Source organism: Globicephala melas, chromosome 1, assembly GCF_963455315.2.
Source record: "Globicephala melas chromosome 1, mGloMel1.2, whole genome shotgun sequence".
Classification (NCBI taxonomy): domain Eukaryota; kingdom Metazoa; phylum Chordata; class Mammalia; order Artiodactyla; family Delphinidae; genus Globicephala; species Globicephala melas.
Window position 1 is genome coordinate 91,227,287 of NC_083314.1, and position 27,762 is coordinate 91,255,048.

Below are 27,762 nucleotides of genomic sequence, written 5' to 3' on the forward strand. Positions count from 1 at the left end.
CATTCATGCAACAATACCTGATAGGGGCATTCCATGAGTTAGGCCTCCAAGATATCAAAGAGAGGTACACAGTGTCTGTCCTCAGGGAGCCCACTGTCCGTGAGGGAGACAGACAAGAAAATAAAAATACCAAGTGTACCCCAGGGAAAGGGCTGGGCCCGGCAGGGCCACAGGAGGGCACCAAACCGGGCCTAGTCAGGAGATCCTAAAGAGGTCTGGACTGAAGGGAGATTTGAAGGACACTTAAACGTTGGACAAAGCGTAGGACTGTGGAGAACATTCCAAGCAGGCCTTTCTCTGCAGCCAGGAGAAATTCCAGGAGCAGACTGTGAGGCTGCCGTGGCCCATGAGACCCAGAGGGCGCTGCCCCCTCGGGACAAGGGTCTCCACCCAGGCCAGGTGGGCAGCGGGTGCGGTGGGGGACCATTGGGTCCAAGCTACCCACTTAGGAAAGTCATCACATAAATACGACGACTTTCTACATTACCTCCAACTGAGGCCTGGATGTTTAAGATACAATTTGTTAAGGGAAAACCACTGAAATATAACACAATTTTTGTGAGCCTGTTTGGCTTTTTTTTAATCTACAGGAAGCCTAAAAATAATGAAAGTGGCCCAGTTCTGTCTCCTTCTTGGCGAATAGGCAGAATTGGTCTTAGATTTTAAGAAGTGCCTGATGCCAGACCTTACTCAGCACCGCACTCGCCTCCCCGACCCCGTCAGGCTGAAGCACCAACGCTGCCCTCTGCCCTTGAAGTCCCAGAACATCCTCCTGTGTCCTCTGCCCAAACCCACCCCAGGCCCCTCAGCTCCCCAGGGCTGCCGCCTGAGCCCTTCCTCCCCAACGTCACCCACCACGGTGCAGCCCTGCTTCTTCCCTACCAGAGGTCCCCAGTTCCCTCCACGGCCAGCACCGGCTGCTCAGCCACAGACGAGAAAGCCACTGACACAGCATCTCCACCACCCTGGGTCCCATCTTGTGTGTCCTCGGGTACAGCTGGGAAAGACCCCAGGAGATGCCCCCAGAGGGTCCCGTCAGCAGGACCCCATCCGCAGCTCCTGTGGGAGCCCCCTGCCCCCTTCCTAAAGGACAGCCTCCTTTGTGAAGTGTCACAGCCACGCCTGTAGCTTCAGGCGCTCTGAGACATGCGACGTGACTCACCTGCCCCTTCTGTTTGCAGGGCACGTGTGGTCAGGATACAGTGAGGGCAGGGACTAGATAATAATGCAGTCCCAGACCTCTTTCCAAGGCCTTCTGAGAGTTCAGCTGCTATAAAGGTGTGACTTAAAGCCCAGTGACTGTCCTGGGGGCAAGATTGTCTGTGATTTAGAAAAGTGAAGCCTGATCAATGGTACCGTCCCCTTTAGGGAAATGACTGTCCAAAGAAGGGGTGCAGGGCTTCCCTGGTGGCGCAGTGGGTGAGAGTCCGCCTGCCGATGCAGGGGACACAGGTTCGTGCCCTGGTCCGGGAGAATCCCACATGCCGCGGAGCGGCTGGGCCCGTGAGCCATGGCCACTGAGCCTGCGCGTCAGGAGCCTGTGCTCCACAACGGGAGAGGCCACAGCAGTGAGAGGCCCGCGTACCACAAAAAAAAAAAAAAAAAAAAAGAAGGGGTGCAGAGAAGGGAAGGAGGGTCGAGGGAGCAAACGTGCACAGCTCCTGCCAAGTGACCGAGCACTGGAATCTCCCCAGGAGGTTGGTCAGCTGCCCCTCACAGCACCTCAAAGTAGCATGACTGAGAAAAGCCTCTTACCTTTGCCTAGAGGCCCTTGTTCTGACCCCCTGATATTTGTATTTCTTCGGCGGCCTCTCCCCTCCTCAGAAGACTGCAGGGACCTGTGAGCATGCGTGGTCTGTTCACTGACAGCTGTGGCCTTTGCTGACCTTTGACATGTCTGCCTCTGTGAGCCAGTGGACATGGGCCACTCCGGCGCTGGAGCTGCTTTTCAGGCCCTGGCAAGTCAGGTGTGGAGCCTCTAAGACTGAGGATGGGACTCTGGGCTGTGATTCTTCCCCACAGCAACCTCAGGACCCTCAGATCTTCCCAGAAGCCCTCTGCCTGTTCCACTAATGTCTTCTCCAAATGGCAGTCAAGGCCTTGTCTTAATAGAACTAGAGCCATTCTCTCCCTAGGCCAATATTCTCTACTCGGCCTGACCTCAAGCCCTTGTTCCCCGGGCACAAGTCTCATCCTGCAAAGGTCTCCCTTACTGCACTCTTTCCCCAGAAAGACGGGGAGTAAGAAAACAGGAAGGCAAGACTGGTCTTGCTTTTAAAAACCTGACCTGAACTTGAAATGGCCAATTCCCTTGTGAAAGTCTCCATCCATCCACAGTGTCCCCTGTGCTCCCCTACCCATGTGGCCCCCGTTCTGCCGAACACACCACGTGACTGTCACATCCCACCCCCAGAGCGGTGCAGGGATTCAGCCCCAAAGGAAGCCAGGCTTTGCAGAGATGTAGTATTTATTGAGAACCGTCTGCTTAAAAACCTCACCTGTGTGTGTGCATGCGTGCGGGTGCATGTGTGTATGTGCGTGTGTTTGGGGACAGTGAGACTCTTGGTCAGAGGTGCAATCAGACGGCCTTGGCCAGCCCCACGCGGTTGTTGGCCCTGTCAAAGACGCTGTAATACTCCCGGATGAAGACATCCCCCAGGATCCACTGCTGGGAATTATTTTCACCCTGGAAGCCACTGGTGCAGAAGCCCTGGTCCTGGGAAAGGGAAGGCTGACATGAAGCTGGTCCCAACCCCAGTTGCTGTGCCTCTCCAGACCCCACCCCCAATCACTCTCTCATCTATTATTTCCTCTCACCCTTGAAATCACCTTCTGAGCTAAGCAAACAAGTGTCAGATTCATCTACTCAACAGACGAAAAAATTGACATTCAGAAATGAAGTGTCAGATCCAAGATCACCTGGTGGGTCCCCTCCCCGTTCCCCCTCACTGGCCCTCCCCACGCCCCCGTCCTCCTGCTCTTAGCACCTACGGCCCTGGTGACCAGCCAGAACAGGCCTGGGGACCCAAGACCGTGGCAGTTTGGGGTGCTCAGGATTAGGTCAAAGCTGAAGCCAGCAGGGCAGTAGGGATGAGGGTTGGGTCCCCACAAAGCCCAGGTTATCAAGAAAAATCCCAGACAAAGCCCTAGGCCCCAGGGCTTAGAAGCTAGCCAGTGGATGGAGGTTCCTATGGGTGGCTGTGGTCCCGCCCATCCCACCCTCCCTCAGGCCGCTGGGCTCGGTCCTTCCTGTCTGCACCATTTCTCCCAGGATGAGGCTGCCGCAGCCACAAATGAGGCCCAAGGACCACAGACCCCACTCCGAAAGGCCAGGTGGTCTAAACGCACGTCCTGCTCTCTCCATCTAGCCCATGCCACTTATCACCAATGTGCTGAGTTGCCAGGAGGCAGGAGGGGAGCTGGGTGAGCCCAGGCTTCCTCTCCGGAGACTCATACCTGGTTGGTGTAGGCGGAGGGGGTCAGTGGGTACATTCTGCTGTTGATCTCAAAGACCACCGTAGGCATGCTGCTCAGGCTGCCGCAGTCGATGTCAAACTAAAGACCAGAGGGAGGTCCTCTTAGAAGGGCCGTGGGTGTGATCTGACTGCCAGTAGCAGAGAAAGTCCCAGGTGGGTCCTCTGCCTCTGCACGGCAGCCGAGAAGTGGGGAGGGACCTGCTACTCAGAGGACCCCCAGGGAGGTCCTTAGACCTCAGAGGAGTCACACCGATGGGGACCAGCCCAGGGACAGACACCAGCTCGAGACAAGGAGTTGTTTGCCTCGACATTTCCCCTCCAAGCCCAGCTAGAGCTCCCAAGGACACTGAGAGCACTTAGCTGTCAGCGAGGAAGAGGGGAGACCCATGGGTGGAGGGGGACAAGAGGGCGCAGCAGAGCTCAGTGAGTCGGGGATGTATGACCCTCCCTGCGGACAGGAAGTCAGATTGCAGCCACTGCACGAGACATGGGACCTCCAACAGCAAGTGAGCCAAAGCTAGAAAAGCTAGGCCATCTTGAATGCCTCCCAACCCCTGCAGGAATCCCAAGCCCCTCACCATTTCCCTTTGTCATTTCTTCCATGTGCAAAGGGGTTCCCTCTTCAGGGGGGTCTGGGGAGGTGGGGATAAGGGTCTGGCCTCACCTCACCGTACTGGTTCTGTGTGGCTCCGATGGCCATCTGGATGTTAAGGATGTCACTGCTGGGCCCGACCAGCATGGAGGTGCCCGTGTCCAGGATGGCCTGACAGCCACCATCACAGGCCACCACCACACCGCCGATGGTGACACTGCAGAGGGGAAATAGGATGGCCTCGCAGCGCATCCGGCATCCACCTCTCCCTCCCTGGGTCCCTCCTAGCCTCCCCTGCCAGGATCCTTGGCAGGAAGGAAGTCCAGCCACCCCAGATCCTTTTCTTTGGGCTCCTTCCTGGAGCCCCCATAACTTCCTGAACTGAGAGAAAAGACCCGAAACCATTTTCTCCCAACCCAGGGGCTCAGTGGAGGCCACCTGACCTTCTGTGGGACAGAAACTTCAATGAAACAACAAAGTCACAGGCATTAAGGGGTGGAATGAGTACCACCCTGGTTGCCCAAAGATCTGGTTTCAAGCTTTCTCCTGCCATTTATTTGCTGCAAATTCCCCAGTCTTCTTACACTCAGGCTTCTTATCTACAAAATGGGTACATTAACCACCCTGTTCTTGATTTCCTCAAGGGATGGTCGTGAGGTTCAAAGTCGATGTTAGTAAATTACAAAATGAGGATCATCACAGCGCCACCCCCACAGGGCTCTAGTGAGGACTAAACCAGGCAGTCATATTCTCACCCAGCACAACGCCTGGCAGGTAGTGGTGCTGGATAAGCACAGCTAGTCTTATTAATAAAGTGTAAGTGAACGTTCAGCATTCTCACTGACAAAGACACTTGGCCTTAGAGCATCTGATTCATACGTTAATGTGACGGTCTTACGAGCTACCCGGCTGACACCCAGACCCTCACATCCCCGCACCTGGAGACAGCCTCTGGCGGGGCCACAGGCGCCGCTCACCCACCTGTCCACGGTGAACTGCCAGTACTTCTGCAAGGTCACAGGCACCCAGTGCAGGGATCCTGTGTAGTAGGACAGGTCAATGGCCCCCAGTGTGAGCATGCTCTCCTGGCCATTCCTGAAACCAAGGAAAGTCATGATGTGGGACTCCGACACCCTGGCTCTGTGAGGAGGTAGCCCAGCCCCACGCAGGGTTAGATGCGATGCAGACCCTGCCGCACTGTCCTCCCTGCCCCCAACACCCACCTCCACCCCAAAGGCTTCAGATGAGCTCTCCCACCTTCCCGGTACTCCGGGCTTTTCTTTGATAGCAGCTGCAGCATCCTTTCTCTCTGAACTCTGCAGCACCCACCCAGGCTGAGGCAGCACTAGAGCCCAGAGCATGGTCATTACTGTGGGAGGGGAGGTCAGGAAGTAGGAGGTCACGTGCCCGTCAGGCTCTGCTCAGGCCACTGTGTCCCTGCCCCCCACCACTCAAGGCTTTCGGCCCCCAGCCCTTTGGCCTCGAGCAGGAGAATGGATCTTCAATGAGGTCCCACATGCTCTGCATGAAAACTGCCACCCCAGGGCTTCCCTGGTGGCGCAGTGGTTGAGAATCTGCCTGCTAATGCAGGGGACACGGGTTCGAGCCCTGGTCTGGGAGGATCCCACATGCCGCGGAACAACTGGGCCCATGAGCCACAACTACTGAGCCTGCACATCTGGAGCCTGTGCTCCGCAGCAAGAGAGGCCACGACAGTGAGAGGCCCGTGCACCGCGATGAAGAGGGTCCCCCGCTTGCCACAACTAGAGAAAGCCCTCGCACAGAAACGAAGACCCGACACAGCCAAAATTAATTAATTAATTAATAAACTCCTACCCCCAACATCTTCTAAAAAAAAAAAAAAAAAAACTGCCACCCCAGCCCAAACCCTCTCTGCTCCTCCTGGGACTCTGTCTCATGGCCAGGAAACACCGGCACACTGTGGGTTACCTGCTTCTCACTCTGCAGCTCTTGTTCCTTGGCCTCATCAAGCTCTGTCCCACCTCCGGGCTCTGACACATGTCACCCCACTGATTAAAATGTGCCATCCCTTTGCCTCACCTGCATACCACCCACTCAGGCCTCAGCGAAGCTTCCCCTGGCCACTCTCCACACACATATCTTGTCAGACTGGGCTGCCTGTTACTATTAAGCCTTCAGTACATGCAGATCTCCCCTGCAGGGAGTGCTCTTATCACAACTGTCATCATAATTGTATACGTAATTATGATGTGTGTGTTGTCCGTGTCCCCTGCTAAAAAGTTGACTCCCAGTTTGTCCTGTTTGCTGATGTATCCCCGTCTCCTGGCACAGCCCCTGCACACAGTAAGGACCCATAAATATCTACTGAGTAAATGAATGAATGACTGCACCTAACTTCCCCCTGCCTGGGTTACCCAGCTCCTTCTCCTGGGTGTGGTTCCCTTCTGCCAGTCCTGCCACCCACCCCTCTGTCTAGCAGAGTTGCCCCATCAGGCGGGTAGAGTGGGGAACACTGGACTGGGAGTCAGGATCCCTGGGCCCCAGACATGGCTCATCCACCAGTTTGAGGGTGACCATCCCGCCCAAGCCTCAGTTCCCTGCATATTGAAAAGAGAAGGCTGGACTCCTTTAGAGCCTGCTGTAAACATCTGTGAGTCTCAGGGACATCAATAAATGATTACTGAGGCCTGCCGCTTTGGAAGAAAAGAGATAAAAAGCCCGTATGCAGAGATGGATTCAGGCTTCCTTTTTTTTATTTATTTATTATTTTTTTTTGCAGTACGCGGGTCTCTCACTGTTATGGCCTCTCCCATTGCAGAGCACAGGCTCCGGACGCGCAGCCTCAGCGGTCATGGCTCACGGGCCCAGCCGCTCCGCAGCATGTGGGATCTTCCCAGACCGGGGCACGAACCTGCGTCCCCTGCATCGGCAGGCGGACTCTTAACCACTGCGCCACCAGGGAAGCCCCAGTCTCCCTTTTTTAAATGCCAGAAATGAAAGTCAAATGCTGGCCCAGTGGACTCTGGCTGAATCAGTGACCATGCTGGGGACCTTTAGGCAGGAGGTTGGATGTTTCTGGAAGCAAGGAGAGGTTTGCTTGGATGCTGGTGACTACCCTTGTGTTTCAGCGTCCCCAAGGGGTGGACACTCCTCAGCCGACAGCCCCTGCCAGGATGTGGAAGTCCAGCCCACGCCGGGTGCAGCTCCTACCTGTCCATGTAAACCGAGAACAGGTCTTGGGCCACCAGGTGCCTGTTCATCATGTTGTCAAACACGGGGACCGAGTACTCAGAGGCAAGGGAGGGGTAGGCCAGCCCCAGGATCCCATCGAACTCGGAGTAGGTGAAGACGTCACCAGGTTCCTGGGTGCTCAGGCCCACGGTCTGCTGGGGGTCCACAATGTCGGAGACCTGCAAGAAAGGCAGAGTGACCTCCACCAGGGGGCCCTGCAGGCAGAGGACCCAGAAAGGTCGAGGGTCAGGCTCTGCCAGCCCGCCCTCCCTCTTTTAGGCAGCGTAGTTATGTGAGCTTAAGAGAGAAAAGCCTCCTTTCCCAGCTCTGTGCTGTGGTTTTGAGGGAACTGGTCTGATGAGGCAGGGGACAGGGTGGCAGGGGAAGAGAGAGCATGGCTGGGGGTACGGACAGCAGTGCTCATGGTGCAGAGGTTGGGGGTGAGCCCAAAGAAGGGCATAAAACAAGGGACGCTCCAAGGCCCTCTGCCAGCCTGAAGCCCTGCCATCAGCTGCTGCACCAGGGCATCTCCCAGGGAAGAGCCGTGGGAGCAGCATGATGGACAGAAAGAACACGCACGCAGTTTGCATCGAAAAAGATCCCGCTGGGGCTTCCCTGGTGGCGCAGTGGTTGAGAGTCCGCCTGCCGATGCGGGGGACACGGGTTTGTGTCCCGGTCCGGGAGGATCCTGCGTGCCGCGGAGCAGCTGGGCCCGTGAGCTGTGGCCGCTGAGCCTGCGCGTCCGGAGCCTGTGCTCCGCAACGGGAGAGGCCACAGCAGTGAGAGGCCCGCGTACCGCAAAAAAAAAAAAAGAAGAGTAAAAGATCCCGCTGTGCATCCTTGCTCTGTCGTGTGCTGTGTGACGTTGGACCAGTACCTCTCTGAGCCTCAACCTCTGCATCTGTTACAGGGAATAATAACACCTGCATCTCAAGGCAGTGCTTAGACTAAAGAATATGAACGCTGAACATTTATCGCGCACTTACGAAATGTATGATCAGTGAACCTTTATCGGCACTCTGCGAAGAAGTGCTAACCCCAAAGTGTCCTATCAACCTGCCCGCTTCCCTGGAAGGCTGACGCGTCCACTAGCCTATTCTGAGCTCCCACAGTGGCCCACCAGGCCTCCTGCTTCTACTCTGTCCCCTTATAACCCATCCTCCACACAGGTAGCCAAAGCGAAATGGAGAGTGGACGTCCTCAGGTCACCCCTTACTCCACAGGCTCCTGAAGGTATTCAGGATGAAACCCGTGTCCTAGAGTCCCCTCATGCTCTGGTCCCTTAGCTCACCCTGCTCCACCCACACTGATCTTTCTCTTCCTTGGGTGCCCCACTCATTCTCACTTCATGTGAGACTTCTGTGGGTGGCAGGGGGGAGGGAGGTCCTGATCCCTGAGCCTCTCTCTCCCACCCCCTGCCCAAGGTGGGTGAGCGAAGACAGCAAGGTGCACCACGGCTCAGGCCCACAGCAAGGGCCAGCTCTTCCGTGAAGATGCAGGATTTCCCCCCAGAACGCAAAATAGCAGAAAATAGCAAAACCTCGGCAGGGGAATCGGCCTTCCAGACGTCTGTCTGCTGGGCCCCCTCAGCCAGTGGCTCTGGTGCTGACTCCTGGGGAGGCCTGAGCTGGGAGGGCAACTCCTCAGCTGAGGAGAGGGCTGTCAGCAGAGAAGGGCTGTGTCCTTTTGGACTTGAAGTAGAAAAGACTTCAGCCAGACTCCGGGAAGAACTAAAGGAAGATCAAGGGGAAGAGCACCAAGGGATGCTGCTTGAGTTTCAATCTTAGATGGTGGATGAGGACGAAAAGAAAGATGTTAACGTGTATTGGGCACTTACTATGTGCTGGCCACTGTATTAAGTACTTCAGAAGCCAAAAAGGAACAGGAGCAAGGGGAGCCCTTGCCCAGAGGGCACAGATGCTCTCTGACATGAAAGAAGATGCTGCTCTGTGACTGATCAAGAATGAGGTCAAGCCCAGAGAGTCGGAGACGTGGGTCTGACACTCAGCTCCCATTGTCCCCCAGCTGTGCGATTTCAGGCAAGTTATCAGCTCATCTGAGCCTCGGGTCCCTCATCTGAACAATGGAGGTGAGAATACCTTCCTCAAAGGGCTGTTGAAAGAACTAAATTTAAAATGAGATCACACAGGTGACGCTGAAGAGCTCAGAACTGGCGAAGACTCAGGATTCAGGACTCACTATGGCCAGGTCAAGTGAGAAAAGGGTTAGGAGGATGGAAACCGGACCCAGAGAAGCGCGTCGGGTGGGGCTCTGGGGACTGACATGGGAAGGAAACGGGGAAGGGAGGGAGGGACACCCCACAGCTGCTGCTGGCTAAAATCCCTCTCAGAGTCCTCCCCCACAGCGCCACCAACAGGGCCAGGACCCAAAGGGCCTCTTGGCACCAGCTGTGGCACAGCCCAGAGCCCGGGGTTCTGGGTGGGAGAGTGGCTGGTGCGAGGGAAAGGCGAGGGCTGGCTGGCCCCAAGCCCCACTCACAGTGACGGTGTCGTAGCCCAGGAAGCCCTGCATGCTGCCCGTGCCATACTGGATGGACAGGGGCTTGCCCAGGTTCTGGAAGGTGGACGACATGCTTGGGTCGAAGCGCTGGTGATTTTCTGGAACACAGACTCAGGGTTAGTGGGGCTTGTAGCATCTTCTCACTGCTCGACAATGCCAGTGGGAGCTGAATCTTCACCAGGTCTTGTAAGGATATCGTCTAAATACTAACGATTCTCTCTACTGAAAATAAGCAAGAAAATTATTCCTTGCTGCTCAACCCAACTCTCTGACCCCCAGTGCTACCTTCGTAGCTCCCAAACAAAAAAAAAGGAAGAAGAAAACCATCCCTGTGGTTTCCCGGGACCGGCTTCTACCAGCTTCGTAATTTCCCGCAACTCTTTTTGCTTCACTAAACATTGGTTTCCTCACCTGGTAAGTGGGGACAAAAAGAGCACCAACCTCCCAGGATTGTGGGAGAAATAAACTATTTACATATATTAAATGTTTACTCAGGGGCTTCCCTGGTGGAGCCGTGGTTAGGAGTCCGCCTGCCAGTTCAGGGGACATGGGTTCGCACCCTGGTCCGGGAAGATCCCACATGCCTCTGAGCAACTAGGCCTACATGCCACAGCTACTGAAGCCCGTGCAACTAGAGCCCGTGCTCCGCAACAAGAGAAGCCACCGCCATGAGAAGCCCACACACCACAACTAGAGAAAGCCCGCTCACAGCAACGAAGACCCAAAACACTCAGCCAAAAAACAACAACAACAACAAAAAAGTTTACTCAGCACCTCTCACTTCATTCTCCCAGGACCCACTGGCATGTTGTAGACCCATTTTACAGAAAGAAAAACAGAGGACCCGCGAGGGTAAGGAGTCTGCCTTGGGTCCTAATAGAGCCAAAAAAAAAGGCAAAAAGTCCCCTCATTTCTCGCTGGTGCTTTATCCATCAGCCTGTGATTTGCACACCTTCCCAGTCTCTGGCCATTTGGAAGGGTTGAGCAAGGCTGGGCATGTCCAAGCAAGCTCTCCTTCCCCCTATGTTTACCCCCAGCCACCCTGACCGTGGCTGGCAGAGCAGAGGCGTGGGCAGGGCAGGGGGTGGGGGTCACTCACGGCAGGCGTCGCTCTTGCAGTAGACAGAGGGCACCCAGAGGTCGGAGGAGCCAGTGTCAAACACCACAGTGAACTCCTGGGGCGGGGTCCCAATGTAGATCTTCCCAAAGTACTGACTCTGAGGACAGACAGCACTGGGTGAGGGTTGACGCTCGGCACGGAGCCTGTTCAGCTCTGTAGGCCCCGTGCTTTCTGCCCACAGACCTAGGGAAGAAACAGAAGGAGGATCCCTGGGGGGTTCTTCATCCCCAGTCCCCACGCTGAGCTCCGATCCCAGCCATGTGTGTCTTGCCCCTCCCGCAAGCCCTACATCCACTGCTGGAATCAGCCCGCAAAGTATACACTGGACCAAAAGGTAAGTCCTGTCTGGTAGGGAGCCTGGGCCACCCTGCCAGGGGCAGGGACATAGTGATGGGGCACCAGCTAGGTACAGACCCCAGACCCAAGCTGTCCTGGCCGCCCCTCCTTTCTCGCTCTCCTCACGGGTCAGTACTGGGGCCGGGGCGGGGATGGGGACGACCTAGATAAGGAAACGAGGGCACAGAAGAGAAAAACAGCAGGTTGTTTACTGCCAAGAGTGACAGATGAGAGAGACAGTCTCCAAAAAGGAAGAGGGCACAGGGGGCACTCCTGCCATGTCCCAGGCAGCTGCCCCCTCCGTGCCAAGCCCAGCCCAAGACATGGGTTCCCTGGGCCCAGAAATGCAGGCATGAGGTTGGATCTGGGAGCAGACCACGTACCCCCGAGGGATGCTGTCCACAGGAAGGTCGTCTGAGGTGCAGGGATTGGTTTTACAGGGCCTGCTGGCCCCTGGGAGATACTGAGGGGTGGGAGACGGCCCCACATCCCCCGGGGTGCCATGACTCCTGAAAGAAGGAAAGAGGCAGGGGGCAGCCAACACACTGTGTGGGAATCATCACGGGAAGGCAGGCAGAGCCACTCACATCCAGGTAGCTGGTCAGGGGCTCACTGGCCACCTCCCCGAAGCTGGAGTACTTGCTGCTGACGGCAGACTGGTGTTTCTGCAGGAAGTCCTCCAGGAGCCCATGCTCTTTTAGTGCCTTTCTCAGGGGTTTGCCTTTGTGCAGAGGGATCCTGAGGAAAGGGGAAGAATTAGTGGTGAGGTGGGCATCTCCACAGGGCTGCCCAGCCTCAGAGAAGTGCCCAGAGGCTCTGGGCTCCATAAGCCAGCCCCCCAGTCTTGTACCATAACCCGAAGTGAAAATCGCATTCTACGACAGTTCACAAATCCACACCAGCCCTTACAAAATGCAATGCACTCTGACATTTCCTACTCCTTTCTCTTTTTTAATGCTGGTGGAGACTCAATCGATGTATTTTATAACCCGCTAATGAGTTTTGCAACTCCAAGGTTTGAAAGACACTAAGCGTATTCTCATTTAGTCTCCAGTTCTTACTGTAGACCTACTATGTGCCGGGCACCATATGGGGCACAGGGGACACAATGGGGAAAAGGGTACTGTCTTACCCTCCGGAAGCATACTGTCTGGAGAGAAAAATGGTGTCCCCCACACTCTGGAAAACGCTATGACAATGCTCCTACCCTTTGCCAAGCCCTGTTCTCTGCTCTCTGGGCAGCCTAACGTGGGTGGAAATTCTTCAAAGGGTTTCAGCACAGAGTGTGGTCCCCAGGGAACTTGGTTAGAATTTAGATGTTGGGTGATGGAGGCAGATCAGCAGGAAGAGAATCAAGAAGGAAGACGGCAGAAGCTGGGTCAAGACCTGGTCTCCCCAAAGCCCGCAGAGCTCCAGCTTCTTCTCCGCGAAATGCGTTCTCTCTTCCTTTCCAGCCGTCTCGGGGCCCTGCTGTGGACCAGCTGAGTGGCTTAACCTCTCCGGCTCTTAGTTTCCTCTCCTGCAGATTGAAAGACTGGAGCGTGGTGGTTCCCAATGTCCCTCCCAGCTCTAAGAATCACATGGTCCTCCTCCTATTTTAAGGCCTATTTTAAGGACAACTGGAGACTACAGGTGTGAAAGTGCTCTGAGAGTAATAAAATGGCAGCAGCTTTAAGACCCATAAAGAAAATGGGTTTTCTCATGTTGTTCATGTCCCAAATGGATCCCACATGGAACAACCTCGTATGTGAGTTATGGTCTCTCGTCTGGCGCCTTCCCACCCCCAGCCCTCAGGTGTGACATCAGCGGGGACCTGACCTATAAATGAAAGGTTCTCAAGACATTTCTCAGCCTTTGTCTCTGATGATAGAAAAGAACTTCAGCCCAAAAGGAAGGAGGCTGGACTGAGCTCCTGGGAGCAAGCCCATAGCTGCCCTTTCCCATGTCCAAGCCCCCAGTGCTTTCTGCTTTCTCCAGCTCCGGTTCTCACTGGCTACGAGATCCACTGGCTGAGTGCCTGGCGACTCCCACACTAGCAACTGCAACTCTGCTGAGCTGTCCCATCACAACACAAGACCCAGAGAGCCTCCCTCAGGGCAAGCGAGCATCAAAGGCAGTCCACCGCCCCACTATGGCGGCCCTGAACACAGGCTCCAGCCACCGTGAAACTTCCACCCACTCCTGCCTCCAGGCCTGTGCTGAGGCCACCAGATGCCTGGCACTTGGAAGAACTCCACTTTCAGGACCACCACAAGCAGCCCCCACTGGTCAAAGACACTGGACCTCTTTTTAGGGATCCTGCTTCCCAGGGATGGATTCGGGTTTCCCTGGGCTCGGACCTTGACAGGGCTTGAACCTGGGAACCAGAGGTAGTGTGACGGTCTTTGGCAAGAGTCTGGGACCAAGACTGGGACCACCTGGGACCAAGTCCCGCCTCCTCCATTTTTAATCATGTGGCCTTGGGCAGCTCACGGACCCTCCCTGAACAACAGTTTCCTCATCTGTAAAATGCAAATAATATATCTACCTAATCCCTGAGGCTTAGTATAGGTAAAGACCTAGTTAAGGGTCTGGCACCTAGTAGCAAGCAACTCCGTAAGTACCAGTTATTATTTTGGGAGGAGAACCTGGGAACTTCACCCACAAAGGATTTGGACAAAATAACGAGAACTTTATTTTGTTTAACAGACGTACACATAGCTCTTACAATGTGCCAGGCACTGTTCAGAGCATTTGACAAATACTAACTCATATACCCCTCATGATAACCCCATAAGATGGATACTTCTGTCACCCTAATTTCACAAATTTATGTTAAGTGGTGTTAGAGAGTTACGTTAGTGATGGAGCTGGGGATCAAATCGCAGGCAGTTTAACTCCAGAAACCATGCCCTTAATCCCCCAGGCAGCCCATCTGACCCCCTGTTCTCGTTCATCACGCCCTGAAGAGAGTAACGGAATGCCTTAGAGGGAAAGGCCCAAAACAGGAAGGCAAGACTGACCGGGAGCGACTATCTTGGGAAACTGCAGCATTTCCTTGAGGACTCCTGGGGGAACAATGGCTGGAAGACCGTTTAGAGACCCACACAGAGCCGATGCGTGCGATGCCCATCCCCTCCCCTGGGGCCTGATACCCACCTGGTGATCCCAGTGCCCTGGGAGAGAGCGAGGACTGAAAGTAGCACCACGAGACACCTCATCCTGGACCTGGGTCTGGCCACAACTCCAGCCAGTGCCCACTCCCAACAGCCTTTATGGAGAATGCGGGGTTCCCTCTGGCTGGGAGCCCAGGCTGCAGAGATAGCCCCTAAATTCAGGCCACTCCACAAACACATTAAGATAGCACCCAGACTACACAACACCTGCTCTGATAAGGGCCACTCCGGGGACTTCAAAGCTGAAGGGTACACATGCCTGATCTTCAGGCCAGGAAATGTCACTCACACCTTCCTGATCTGATTTCCCCTTTCAAACAGGACTTCTTGGGCTAACACAGGTGGAGCCACTGCCAGAGTCCTATCTCATGTCCCACCTTATGGTCTGTAAAGAGGCCTGTTCCCAGTGAGCCCCTTCCTGCCCTAGCTGCCTCCCGTCCCTGGGCCTGACTTCACGGGAGCCCCAGCCGGCCCTATCCTGGAGTCTCCCTGCCCAGTCCTCCCAGGCCAGGTTTCCAGGGTCCACTCAGTCTACTCCCCAAGTGGCATCTGAGGCCGAGAGTGCCTGTTCAGCCTGTCATCTCCATCTAAGAGAGCCACAGATCCAAGATTCCAGCTCCCCCAGGGTGTGGCCCTTTGTTCCATGTTGGAAGGGCATTGGGAAGGGGAGGGAGCAGACACCAGATCCCATGAACAGTTGGGAGGCCTGAGGAGGGTAAACGGGGAGGGCAAGCATGTGCCACACATGGAGGGGAAGGAGGAAGCTATGACGTGATGGTCAGGTTTGGGGAACAGGTTAAGCGCATCGAAGCCACACACAGAGGACGCAGAAGAGCTTCTTGGAGGCACACATGCAGGCGCTTGTGATGAGGAGAGGGTCCCAGGGTCCAGGCCAGATTGGCCAGATATGCTCTCAGGCCTGTAGCCTGGGAGAGAATTAGGGCAAAAAGGAAAACAAAGACTTAGCCACCAAAGTGGAAGTCACATTCCAGGAGTGAGGGGAGGCTATGAACTGGAAGCTCAGGCTCAAGTTAGAATAAGGCAGGGGCTTTGGGACCACAGGTGTGAGGGAGGCTAGAGTGCCAGCCATCCACACCCTGTAGGACAGATGTCTGCAAAGTGAGGGAGGCCTGGTGGTGTGGAAGAGGGAAGCATGGGCCTGGAACAGAGAGGGCAGGTTGGGCAGCTGAAGAGGTGAGCATGTGGTGGGCCTATGGTGGGCCCCAGACATGGGCAGGGGGTGGTCTGGGAGGGGCAGATCCAGAAGCTCCTGTATTTGACTTGTAAGGGCCTCAGGAGGCCAGTCGACAGGGAATCTGAGTGTTTTATGACAGGCCTGAGGAGGACAGGCAGACCCCACCCTGGCCATGGCAATGCCCACCCTCATATCCTTTCCCAGTAACCCAGGATGCTGCTGCTTCTCAGGCCCCAGGAAGCAGCCATGGGCACATCCAACTTTCCAAAAGCACCCTCACGACATCATCAAGGCACCCTCTCTTTCCAAAACCAGGGAAGCGGAGAGAAAAAAACGCCACCTGACGGTACAGCTTGTTTCCCATTTCCTTCCCTGAGAACGCCGCCCTACCAGGCCAGGCAGGGCCTGCGTGTCCTGTCCCAGTGGCCCTGCATCCGACTGCTGTTTCCTCCACACGTCAGCACCCAGCATGCCACATAGTAGATGCTCAATTAAATGCTTGGTTAAGCAAATGAATGAATGAATGGTCTTGCCGCCACTCTTGAGGAATAACTAGCAGGCTGCATCTTTATTGTATCCTGCAGAGGAAGACATGCAGGCTCAGAGAGGTTAAAGGGCTTGCCCGTAAGGAAGAAGAGCTTGAACTGCCACAAGACTCTTGGTCTGATGCTCTACATACACTATACCACAGGGCCCAACAGGCTGTGAGAAGTTCATGAGTTTACAATGTCGAGTCTGGGGCAGCACTTCTTCTAGCTCACTCCTCTCAACTTCTGGACATTCCTTGGGACAGCCATACTTATGAGCAATGGGGCCATTGGTAGCATCTGGGGCTGGGACCCACAGGGGTCAGCACATCAGGCAAGAGTGCTATACCACCCCGCTCCATGTCACCAGTGGCCCAGCCTGACCCAGCAGCAAACACTACTGAACAATGAGTCTTGGAAGTCAGGCTCAGCCCCCTCTCCGTCAGCAAGGTGACCCTCAAAGCCAAGAACCAAAGCACTGGTTTCTCCGTGTTTATTCACAAGATTGGGATCATTCTAACAGCATTCAAGTGCACGCTATCAGGAAGGCTGCCCCAGACTGCACAGGATGTTAGGACTGTATATCCCCGGGAAGCAGGCCAAAAACTGCAAAAAGCTTTTAGAAAAGCCACGATAAGATTTCATCACTGGGTACCCAGAGCCAGGTGGGAGCAACTCTCCTTGGTCTAGATTCCTCGAGTCTGGGAACTGACCCACAAAAGTGGCTCAAACAAAATCAGGGCCCAGGGACAGCCTTTCCTGGGTACCCAACCTTGTGACCTCCACTCAGACGTGAGTGGCAACAACACCAACTCAACACATCCTGAGAATCTCCTAAGAGCTCACACTGGACAGAGGCGTGGAGCTGGTGTCATCTCCACCCCCAGGGAGCCACAGTCGGGTGGGGGACAAATTGGCCCTGGTATGTGACCCTGTTGTGATCCAAAGGGCCAGACACCTCCTCTGCAGGGGCTCGTTGGCAGGGGAGCGTGGTTTCTGTAAAGTACACGTGGAATGATCCTGGACTTGAATCCTGGGTCTCCATGTGTAATTACCCTGGGCTTGAACTCTGGGTCTGCCACATGGTGTTGTGACCTTGAGCGAATCCCTTTACTTCTGTGTGCCTCAGTTTCCTCTTCTGTAGGGTAGAGACAATGACACTGAGAGGGTCATGTGAGGGTCAAAGATAAGAGAGTCCAGGGCTGCTGTTTGTTAGGCCTTCTACAAGTAGGAGGCATAGCGACTGCGGTTGTGTGACCTTGAACATTTCAATCGTTCCCCGGCCTCGGTTCCTCATCTGTGAAATGTGGGATTTACAAGCTCATGGAACTGGTCTGAATCTCAGATGTGTCCACAGCAGCAGTTCTTTTTGTGCTCTATAAATCATTTGAATTTCTGCCCTGTGCCCGGAGCCCTCCAGACTGAGGGGCAAATTAACCTTAGCCATTTTTGCACAGTGCCCCACAGATGTGCTTTGGCACACGTGACTCTCCAGCCCACCAAGTTTACGGGGGCGTGGGTGGGCAGCAGTGCCCTGTGGTCTTTCCTTGTCCCTGCCTGGGTCCCTGTTGCCTCCGTGTCTCACCTGAGCCCCCAGCCTTCTGGAAGCTTCCATGGTCATCCTCCCCAAGACAGGCCACGCGGCCACTCCACCCTGATCTTGCCACCTACCTGCGCCACTGACAGGAAGCAGGGTCCAGGTCCCCGCCACTCAGAATCTGCCTGACTCCCCTGCCTCTGCCTTCTACACCCTCTGAGGAGCCCCAAATTCCCCCAGGACTTCAGGAGAAACACATCTTGACCTGGAAACCCTGCAGGTCCCTTCTGCTTTCTGCCCTGCCACATCTTCCCTGAGGGAAGCTGGCTTTTCCTTTCCTGAAGAAAAGAGAAAGGAGAAAAATGAGAGGAGTTTTTTAAAAAGTCATAAATCAGTACCTCAAAATATTATTCAGCCACACTTAAAGCCTATACCATGCATCATGGGCTTAGTTAGTGTCAGACACCTTGCATTTACTCTGTTCAAAGGTCTCCATGTCACAGATGAGCAAACAGGAGCTTAGAAAGCTTAACTAATTTTCAATAGCACTCAGCTAATGATAAACGGAGCTGGGATTGAAACTTGGGTCGGTTTGATTCTTGACGGTGCAGTCTTTCAGTCTGACCACGTGACCCTCCCAGCACCAAAATCCTGCAGTTCAGCGAACATGACATCACATCCACACTCAACAAGCCTGGGGCTGAAGAAGGTGGGAGGGGTCCTAGGGTCTTTAATGCAGCTCAGCTGGGAGAGACTTCAGAAGGGCAGAAACCTAGAAGACACATCAGAAGACTGCCCTGCACATTTGTAGGTCCCTACCCTTCTCCCCTCCTGCCCCCCAAGTGATCCCTGTGAGTGATACACTGGCCGGTCCTCCAGCCATGGTCAGCAGAAATTTGGGGGGGAGACCAGCACCCAGCCTCCAAACCCGCAACTCTGTTTGTTCTGCATCAAGTGACCTGAGCCCTGAGAATGTCTGCCCAATGCCTCATGGAATTGCCAGGTCCTCTTGGGAGAAGGGTGGGGTTAGGGACCCTGCCCTGCACACACGGGAGAGCACATTGCGAGTTATGGGAAACAGCAACAGGGAAGCCCATTCCATGCTGAGCACAAGGGCAGCTGTGCTTTCAGAATGGGAGGCCGAAAGGGGAGGATGGGAGAGAGGGAAGGGTCAAGGCAATCCCCAGCTCCGATGCAGAACTCGGGGCCACCAGCAAACCAAGTCTCTGGATCACTGGCTCATGCATCTTGAGATCATGTTTTGCTTTATAAATACAGTGTTAAAGAATCACTAAATAGTTGGGGAAGAGGACTTAGTCAAAAACTAATACTATTGTATCGATGTCAATTTCCTGGCTTTGATATTTGTACTGATTTTGATTTTAATATTTATAAGGAAATGTCCTTGATTTGGGGAGACATACTGAAGTAAAGGAGCATTGTGTCTGCAACTTACTTTCTAAGAGATCAGAAATAAATATATATATATGCATATATATACAGAGAGAGAGAGAATAAAGCAGGTGTGGTCAGGTATCAACATTTGGGATATCTGGGTGAAGGTTTCAGGAATTCTTTATATTTCTGTAAATTTGAAATTATTTGTAAATAAAAAGTTTTTAAAGATTGAGATAATCTAAAGACGTCTCCAAATAAATTCCTTATTTATAACTTTGACATCCAGGATATTCAGAAGGAAGAGGATGGAAACCAAACAGCAAAAGAACCAGCTACTCAGCACCCAGGGCCCTGCTCCAAGGGAAAGCCATTCAGCTAAGGCTTTGGGAAGCAGGGCTGGCAGCTTCCTAAATCCCATTTGGGACTGTTTTTTCAGTAGGGAGTTGAAAAGAGGAAGAAAAGTGGGGTGGAAGAGAGGAAGAAAAGGATGGGAAGATTCTCTGGTAGAAATCAGGTCCCTCCCAACTGTGCCTCCAGCTTCACAAGACGCCCACAATCATGACCGGACAAAGCAGGGCTAAAAGGGGACAATAAAGGTGGACGGGGAGAACACGAGCCACTGCAGGACGACGAAACAGAATCTGTGTCACGCGTCTTGAGATCATGAATGTTTGCTTTATAAATACAGTTTTAAAGAATCACTAGATAGTTGGGGAGAAGAATTGATCCAAACTTTCAACTTCTAAAGCTTCATGACATTGGATTTGACGATGACTTCTTGGATATGATGCCAAAAGCACAGGCAACAAAACATAAACTACAACAAAACAAAAAACGTTGTGTATCAAAGGACACTATCCACAGAGTGAAAATCAACCCACAGAATGGGAGAAAATATTTGCAAACAAACCAAATATCTGATAAGGGGTTAACATCCAGAATACATAAAGACTTCCTGCAACTAAACAACACACGCAAAAAAAACAAGTAACCCGAGTACAAGATGGGCAAAGGACTTGAATAGACATTTTTTCAAAGAAGATGTACAAATGGCCAGGAAACATATGAAAAGATGCTCAACATCACTAATCATTAAGGAAATGAAAATAAAACCACAGGGAGATATTAGCTCACAGCCATTAGGATGGCTATCAAAACAAATAAATAAATAAGACAAACCCCAGAAAATAACAAAGGTTGGCAAAAATACAGAGAAATTGGAACACTTCTATATTGTTGGTGGGAATGTAAAATGGTGCAGCCACTATGGAGATCAGTGTAGCAGTTCCTCAAAAAATTAAACAGAATTATCATATGATACAGCAATTATATAACCAAAAGAATTGAAAGTAAAATCTCAAAAAGATATTTGTACACCCATGTTTGTAGCAGCAGCAGCATCATTCACAATAACCAAAAGGTGGAAGCAACCTAAGGTTAGATGGATGAATCGGTAAACACAATGTGGTAGATACATACAGTGGAAGATTATTCAGGCTTAGAAAGGAAATTCCTTACAACTTGGTGGCCATTAATTTAACTTTGGGCTTTTTGGTGTATGCTAATTTAGTCAGATTTCAAGAAGATACATAGACATTTCAGTCCTCGTTAATTAAATGAGGACATTTTAAGAAGCTGAAAGAGAATTTGATTTCAAGTTGAGAGTGTATTCTCTTTTAAAACCCACCTGATTATTAAATAGCTTCAATTTTATTTTTAAAAGCTGCAACTTGTTGAGTAGATGGTCCTGAAAGTACAAGTGAGATATTAACAGGCTATGTATACAATAAAATAGTTTTATTTTCAGTTTTGCACTACAAAACACTGATTAGTATAAGAAACAATCCACACCATTATTGGATTTTGTTTTTTGCCTGATTCAGGTGTCCCTTGAGTGATATCCCTTAAATGTTTGGGGTTGGGAGTCAGAACCAGTTATCTGGCTTCTCTTGTCTATTGCTTAGGTTTGTTCTTGTTGTCAAAACTGCTCCCCGCCCCCCCCCCCCCCGTCAATGGTGTGACACATGCTCATGCACATTATGTTAAAATGAGTACATCCTTGTATTTGTATTTTCAACATTGCCAAGGTGCTATGGGAAATTAACACAAAATTAGAAAAACTAAAATTATTAAAAAGCAAAAAAAAAAGAAGGAAATTCTGACACATGCTACAGTATGTATGAAACTTGAAGACATTATGCCAAGTGAAATAAGCCAGTTTCAAAAGGACAAATACTGTGTAATTCCACTTATATGGGGCACTTAGAGTAGTCAGATTCATAAAGACAGTAAGCAGAATGGTGGTTACCAGGATGTGGGAGGAGGAAGGAAATGGGGAGTTATTGTTCAATGGGTATAAATTTTTCAGTTTTGCAAGAAGAAAAGAGTTATGGAGATGGATAGTTGATGGCTGCAAGACAATGTGAATGTACTTAATGCTACTGAATTGTACACTTAAAAATGGTTAAAATGCTAAATTTATGTTATGTGCATTTTACCACAATTTAAAAAATTAAAGTTCACTTGTAACTAAAAAGAAACACACGAGGAGAGGAACCAAGATGGCAGAGTAGAAGGACGTGCTCTCACTCCCTCTTGTAAGAACACCAGAATCACAACTAGCTGCTGGACAATCATCAACAGGAAGACACTGGAACTCACCAAAAAAGATACCCCACATCCAAAGACAAAGGAGAAGCCACAATGAGATGGTAGGAAGGGTGCAATCACAGTAAAATCAAATCCCATTACTGCTGGGTGGGTGACTCACAGACTGGAGAACACTTATACCACAGAAGTCCACCCACTGGAGTGAAGGTTCTGAGCCCCACATCAGGCTTCCCAACCTGGGGGTTGGCAATGGGAGGAGGAATTCCTGGAGAATCAGACTTTGAAGGATAGTGAGATTTGATTGCAGGACTTTGACGGGACTGGAGGAAACAGAGACTCCACTCTTGGAGGGCACACACGAAGTAGTGTGCACATCGGTACACAGGGGAAGGAGCAGTGACCCCAGGGGAGACTGAACCAGACCTACCTGCTAGTGTTGGAGGGTCTCCTGCAGAGGCGGGGGGGGGGGGTGGCTGTGGCTCACCGTGGGGACAAGGACACTGGCAGCAGAAGTTCTGGGAAGTACTCCTTGGTGTGAGCCCTCCCAGAGTCTGTCATTAGCCCCACCAAAGAGCCCAGGAAGGCTCCAGTGTTGGGTTGCCTCAGGCCAAACAAGTAACAGGGAGGGAACCCAGCTCCACCCATCAACAGTCAAGCGGATTAAAGTTTTACTGAGCTCTGCCCACCAGAGCAACAGTCAGCTCTACCCACCACCAGTCCCTCACATCAGGAAATTTACACAAGCCTCTTAGATAGCCTCATCTACCAGAGGGCAGACAGCAGAAGCAAGAAGAACTACAATGCTGCAGCCTGTGGAGCTAAAACCATATTCACAGAAAGATAGACAAGATAAAAAGGCAGAGGGCTTTGTACCAGATGAAGGAACAAGATAAAATCCCAGAAAAACAACTAAGTGAAGTGGAGATAGGCAACCTTCCAAAAAAGAATTCAGAATGATAGTGAAGATGATCCAGGACCTCGGAAAAAGAATGGAGACAAAGATCGAGAAGATGCAAGAAATGTTTAACAAAGATCTAGAAGAATTAAAGAAAAAAAGAGATGAACAATACAATAACTGAAATGAAAACTACACTAGAAGGAATCAATAGCAGAATAACTGAGGCAGAAGAATGGATAAATGATCTGGAAGACAGAAAGGTGGAATTCACTGCCATGGAACAGAATAAAGAAAAAAGAATGAAAAGAAATGAAGACAGCCAAAGAGCCCTTTGGGACAACATTAAACGCAACAACATTCGCATTATAGGGGTCCCAGAAGGAGAAGAGAGAGAGAAAGGAACAGAGAAAATATTTGAAGAGATTATAGTTGAAAACTTCCTTAACATGGGAAAGGAAATAGCCACCCAAGTCCAGGAAGTGCAGCGAGTCCCATACAGGATAAACCCAAGGAGAAACATGCCGAGACACATAGTAATCAAATTGGCAAAAATTAAAGACAAAGAAAAATTATTGAAAGCAGCAGGGGAAAATGACAAATAACATACAAGGGAACTCCCATAAGGTTAACAGCTGATTTCTCAACACAAACTCTACAAGCCAGAAGGGAGTGGCGTGATATAATTAAAATGTTGAAAGGGAATAACCTACAACCAAGATTACTCTACCCGGCAAGGATCTCATTCAGATTTGATTGAGAAATCAAAAGCTTTACAGACAAGCAAAAGCTAAGAGAATTCAGCACCACCAAACCAGCTCTACAACAAATGCTAAAGGAACTTCTCTAAGTGGGAAACACAAGAGAAGAAAAAGATCTACAAAAACAAACCCAAAACAATTAAGAAAATGGTCATAGGAACATACATATCGATAATTACCTTAAACGTGAATGGATTGAATGCTCTAACCAAAAGACACAGGCTTGCTGAATGGATACAGAAACAAGACCCATATATATGCTGTCTACAAGAGACCCACTTCAGACCTAGGGACACATACAGACTGGAAGTGAGGGGATGGAAAAAGATATTCCATGCAAATGGAAATCAAAAGAAAGCTGGAGGAGGAATACTCATATCAGATAAAACAGACTTTAAAATAAAGAATGTTACAAGAGACAAGGAAGGACACTACATAATGATCAAGGGATCAATCCAAGAAGAAGATATAACAAATATAAATATATATGCACTCAACATAGGAGCACCTAAATACATAAGGCAACTGCCAACAGCTATAAAAGAGGAAATCGACAGTAACACAATAATAGTGGGGAACTTTAATACCTCACTTACACCAATGCACAGATCATCCAGACAGCAAATTAATAAGGAAACACAAGCTTTATATGACACAATAGACCAGATAGATTTAATTGATATTTATAGGACATTCCATCCAAGAACAGCACATTACACTTTCTTCTCAAGTGCTCACGGTACATTCTCCAGGATAGATCACATCTTGGGTCACAAATCAAGCCTCAGTAAATTTAAGAAAATTGAAATCATATCAAGCGTCTTTTCTGACCACAACGCTATGAGGTTAGAAATGAATTACAGGAAAAAAACGTAAAAAACACAAACACATGGAGGCTAAACAATACGTTACTAAATAACCAAGAGATCACTGAAGAAATCAAAGAGGAAATCAAAAAATACCTTGAGACAAATGACAATGAAAACACGATGAGCCAAAACCTATGGGAGGCAGAAAAAGCAGTTCTAAGAGGGAAGTTTATAGCTACACAAGCCTACCTCAAGAAACAAGAAAAATCTCAAATAAACAATCTAACCTTACACCTAAAAGAACTAGAGAAAGAAGAACAAACAAAACCCAAAGTTAGCAGAAGGAAAGAAATCATAAAGATCAGAGCAGAAATAAATGAAATAGAAACAAAGAAAACAATAGCAAAGATCAATAAAACCAAAAGCTGGTTCTTTGAGAAGATAAACAATATTGATAAACCATTAGCCAGACTCATCAAGAAAAAGAGGGAGAGGACTCAAGTCAATAAAATTAGAAATGAAAAAGGAGAAGTTACAACAGACAGCGCAGAAATACAAAGCACCCTAAGAGACTACTACAAGCAACTCTATGCCAACAAAATAGACAACCTGGAAGAAATGAACAAATTCTTAGAAAGGTGTAACCTTCCAAGACTGAACCAGGAAGCAATAGAAAATATGAACAGACCAATCACAAGTAATGACATTGAAACTGTGATTTAAAATCTTCCAACAGGGCTTCCCTGGTGGCGCAGTGGTTGAGAGTCCGCCTGCCGATGCAGGGGACACGGGTTCGTGCCCCAGTCCAGGAAGATCCCACATGCCGCGGAGCGGCTGGGCCCGTGAGCCATGGCCACTGAGCCTGTGTATCTGGAGCCTGTGCTCCTCAATGGGAGAGGCCACAACAGTGAGAGGCCCACCTACCACAAAAAAAAAAAAAAAAAAAAAAAAATTCCAACAAACAAAAGTCCAGGACCAGATGGCTTCACAGGTGAATTCTATCAAACAATTAGAGAAGAGCTACCACCCATCCTTTTCAAACTCTTCCAAACAATTGCAGAGGAAGGCACACTCCCAAACTCATTCTATGAGGCCACCATCACCGTGATACCAAAACCAGACAAAGATACTACAAAAAAAAGAAAATTACAGACCAATATCACTGATGAATATAGATACAAAAATCCTCAACAAAATACTAGCAAATAGAATCCAACAACACATTAAAAGGATCATACACCATGATCAAGTGGGATTTATCCCAGGGATGCAAGGATTCTTCAATATATGCAAATCAATCCATGTGATACACCATATTAACAAACTGAAGAATAAAAACCATATGATCATCTCAATAGATGCAGAAAAAGCTTTTGACAAAATTCAACACCCACTTATGATAAAAACTCTCCAGAAAGTGGGCATAGAGGGAACCTACCTCAACATAATAAAGGCCACATATTGCAAACCCACAGTAAACATCATTCTCAATGTTGAAAAACTGAAAGCATTTCCTCTAAGATCAGGAACAAGATAAGGATGTCCACTCTCACCACTATTATTCAACATAGTTTTGGAAGTCCTAGCCATGGCAATCATAGAAGAAAAAGAATTAAAAGGAATACAAATTGGAAAAGAAGAAGTAAAACTGTCACTGTTTGCAGATGACATGATACTATACATAGAGAATCCTAAAGATGCCACCAGAAAACTACTAGAGCTAATCAATGAATCTGGTAAATTTGCAGGATACAAAATTAATGCACAGAAATCTCTTGCATTCCTATACACTAATGATGAAAAATCTGAGAGAGAAATTAAGGAAACACTCTCATTTACCATTGCAACAAAAAGAATAAGGTACCTAGGAAAAAACCTACCTAGGGAGACAAAACACCTGTATGCAGAAAATTATAAGACACTGATGAAAGAAATTAAAGATGATACCAACAGATGGAGAGATATACCATGTTCTTGGCGGAAGAATCAATATTGTGAAAATGACTATACTACCCAAAGCAATCTACAGATTCAATGCAATCCCTATCAAATTACCAATGGCATTTTTTACAGAACTAGAAAAAAAAAATCTTAAAATTTGCATGGAGACACAAAAGACCACGAATAGCCAAAGCAGTCTCGAGGGAAAAAAACAGAGCTGGAGGAATCAGACTCCCTGACTTCAGACTATACTACAAAGCTACAGTAATCAAGACAATATGGTACTGGCACAAAAATAGAAATATAGATCAATGGAACAGGATAGAAAGCCCAGAGATAAACCCACGCACCTATGGTCAACTAATCTATGACAAAGGAGGCAAGGATATAAATGGAGAAAAGACAGTCTCTTCAATAAGTGGTGCTGAGAAAACTCGACAGCTACATGTAAAAGTATAAAATTAGAACACTCCCTAACACCATACACAAAAATAAACTCAAAATGGATTAGAGACCTAAATGTAACAACGGACATTATAAAACTCTTAGAGGAAAACATAGGAAGAACACTCTTTGACATAAATCACAGCAAGATCTTTTTTGATCCACCTCCTAGAGTAATGGAAATGAAAACAAAAATAAACCAATGGGACCTAATGAAACTTAAAAGCTTTTGCAAAGAAAAGGAAACTACAAACGACGAAAAGACAACCATCAGAATGGGAGAAAATATTTGCAAATGAATCAATGGACAAAGGATTAATCTCTAAAATATATAAACAGCTCAAGCAGCTCATTATTAAAAACAAATCCCAATCAAAAAATGGGCAGAAGACCTAAACAGACATTTCTCCAAAGAAGACATACAGATGGCCAAGAAGCACATGAAAAGCTGCTCAACATCACTAGTTATTAGAGAAATGCAAATCAAAACTACAATGGGGTATCACCTCACACCGGTTAGAATGGGCGTTATCAGAAGATCTACAAAAAACAAATGCTGGAGAGGGTGTGGAGAAAAGGGAACCCTCTTGCACTGTTGGTGGGAATGTAAATTGATACAGCCACTATGGAGAACAGTATGGAGGTTCCTTAAAAAACTACAAATAGAACTACCATATCACCCAGCAATCCCACTACTGGGCATATACCCAGAGAAAACCATAATTCAAAAAGATACATGAACCACAATGTTCATTGCAGCACTATTTACAGTAGCCAGGTCATGGAAGCAACCTAAATGCCCATCGAGTGATGAATGGATAAAGAAGATGTGGTACATATATACAATGGAATATTACTCAGCCATAAAAAGGAACGAAATTGAGTCATTTGTTGAGATGTGGATGGATCTAGAGACTGTCATGCAGAATGAAGTAAGTCAGAAAGAGAAAAACAAATATCGTATATTAATGCATGTACGTGGAACCTAGAAAAATCGTACAGATGAACCAGTTTTCAGGCCAGAAGTTGACACAGATGTAGAGAACAAATGTATGGACACCAAGGGGGGAAAGCCATGGGGGGGGGGGCGGCGGGATGGTAGTGTGATGAATTGGGCGATTGGGATTGACATGTATACACTGATGTGTATAAAACTGATGACTAATAAGAACCTGCTGTATAAAATAGTAATAAAATAAAATTCAAAAATTAAAACAAAATAAAAACAACTCT

The 27,762-nt window shown here is 49.6% G+C and overlaps 1 protein-coding gene across 1 annotated transcript; it reads right to left on the minus strand.

Annotated features, from left to right (window-relative positions):
- Positions 1-2,578: 2,578 nt before the first annotated feature.
- On the minus strand, positions 2,579-14,457 carry LOC115859901 (chymosin). Its single transcript, XM_030869310.2, has 9 exons — positions 14,396-14,457; positions 11,845-11,995; positions 10,901-11,018; positions 9,781-9,899; positions 7,261-7,460; positions 5,050-5,163; positions 4,141-4,285; positions 3,457-3,555; positions 2,579-2,716 (listed from the first exon to the last, which is right to left on the minus strand). Exons 1-9 carry the CDS (start codon positions 14,455-14,457, stop codon positions 2,579-2,581), a joined length of 1,146 nt encoding a protein of 381 aa, XP_030725170.2.
- Positions 14,458-27,762: the final 13,305 nt, after the last annotated feature.

What these genes read in the sequence shown, in the direction of transcription:
- LOC115859901 (XM_030869310.2), bottom strand. Translation starts at nt 14,457, where the DNA reads ATGAGGTGTCTCGTGGTGCTACTTTCAGTCCTCGCTCTCTCCCAGGGC. An exon ending in CAGGGCACTGGGATCACCAG is followed by an intron (nt 11,996 to 14,395) that starts GTGGGTATCAGG and finishes CCCTTTCCTCAG; the next exon opens with GATCCCTCTGCACAAAGGCA. An exon ending in TTCTCGGTTTACATGGACAG is followed by an intron (nt 5,164 to 7,260) that starts GTAGGAGCTGCA and finishes CCTTGGTTTCAG; the next exon opens with GAATGGCCAGGAGAGCATGC.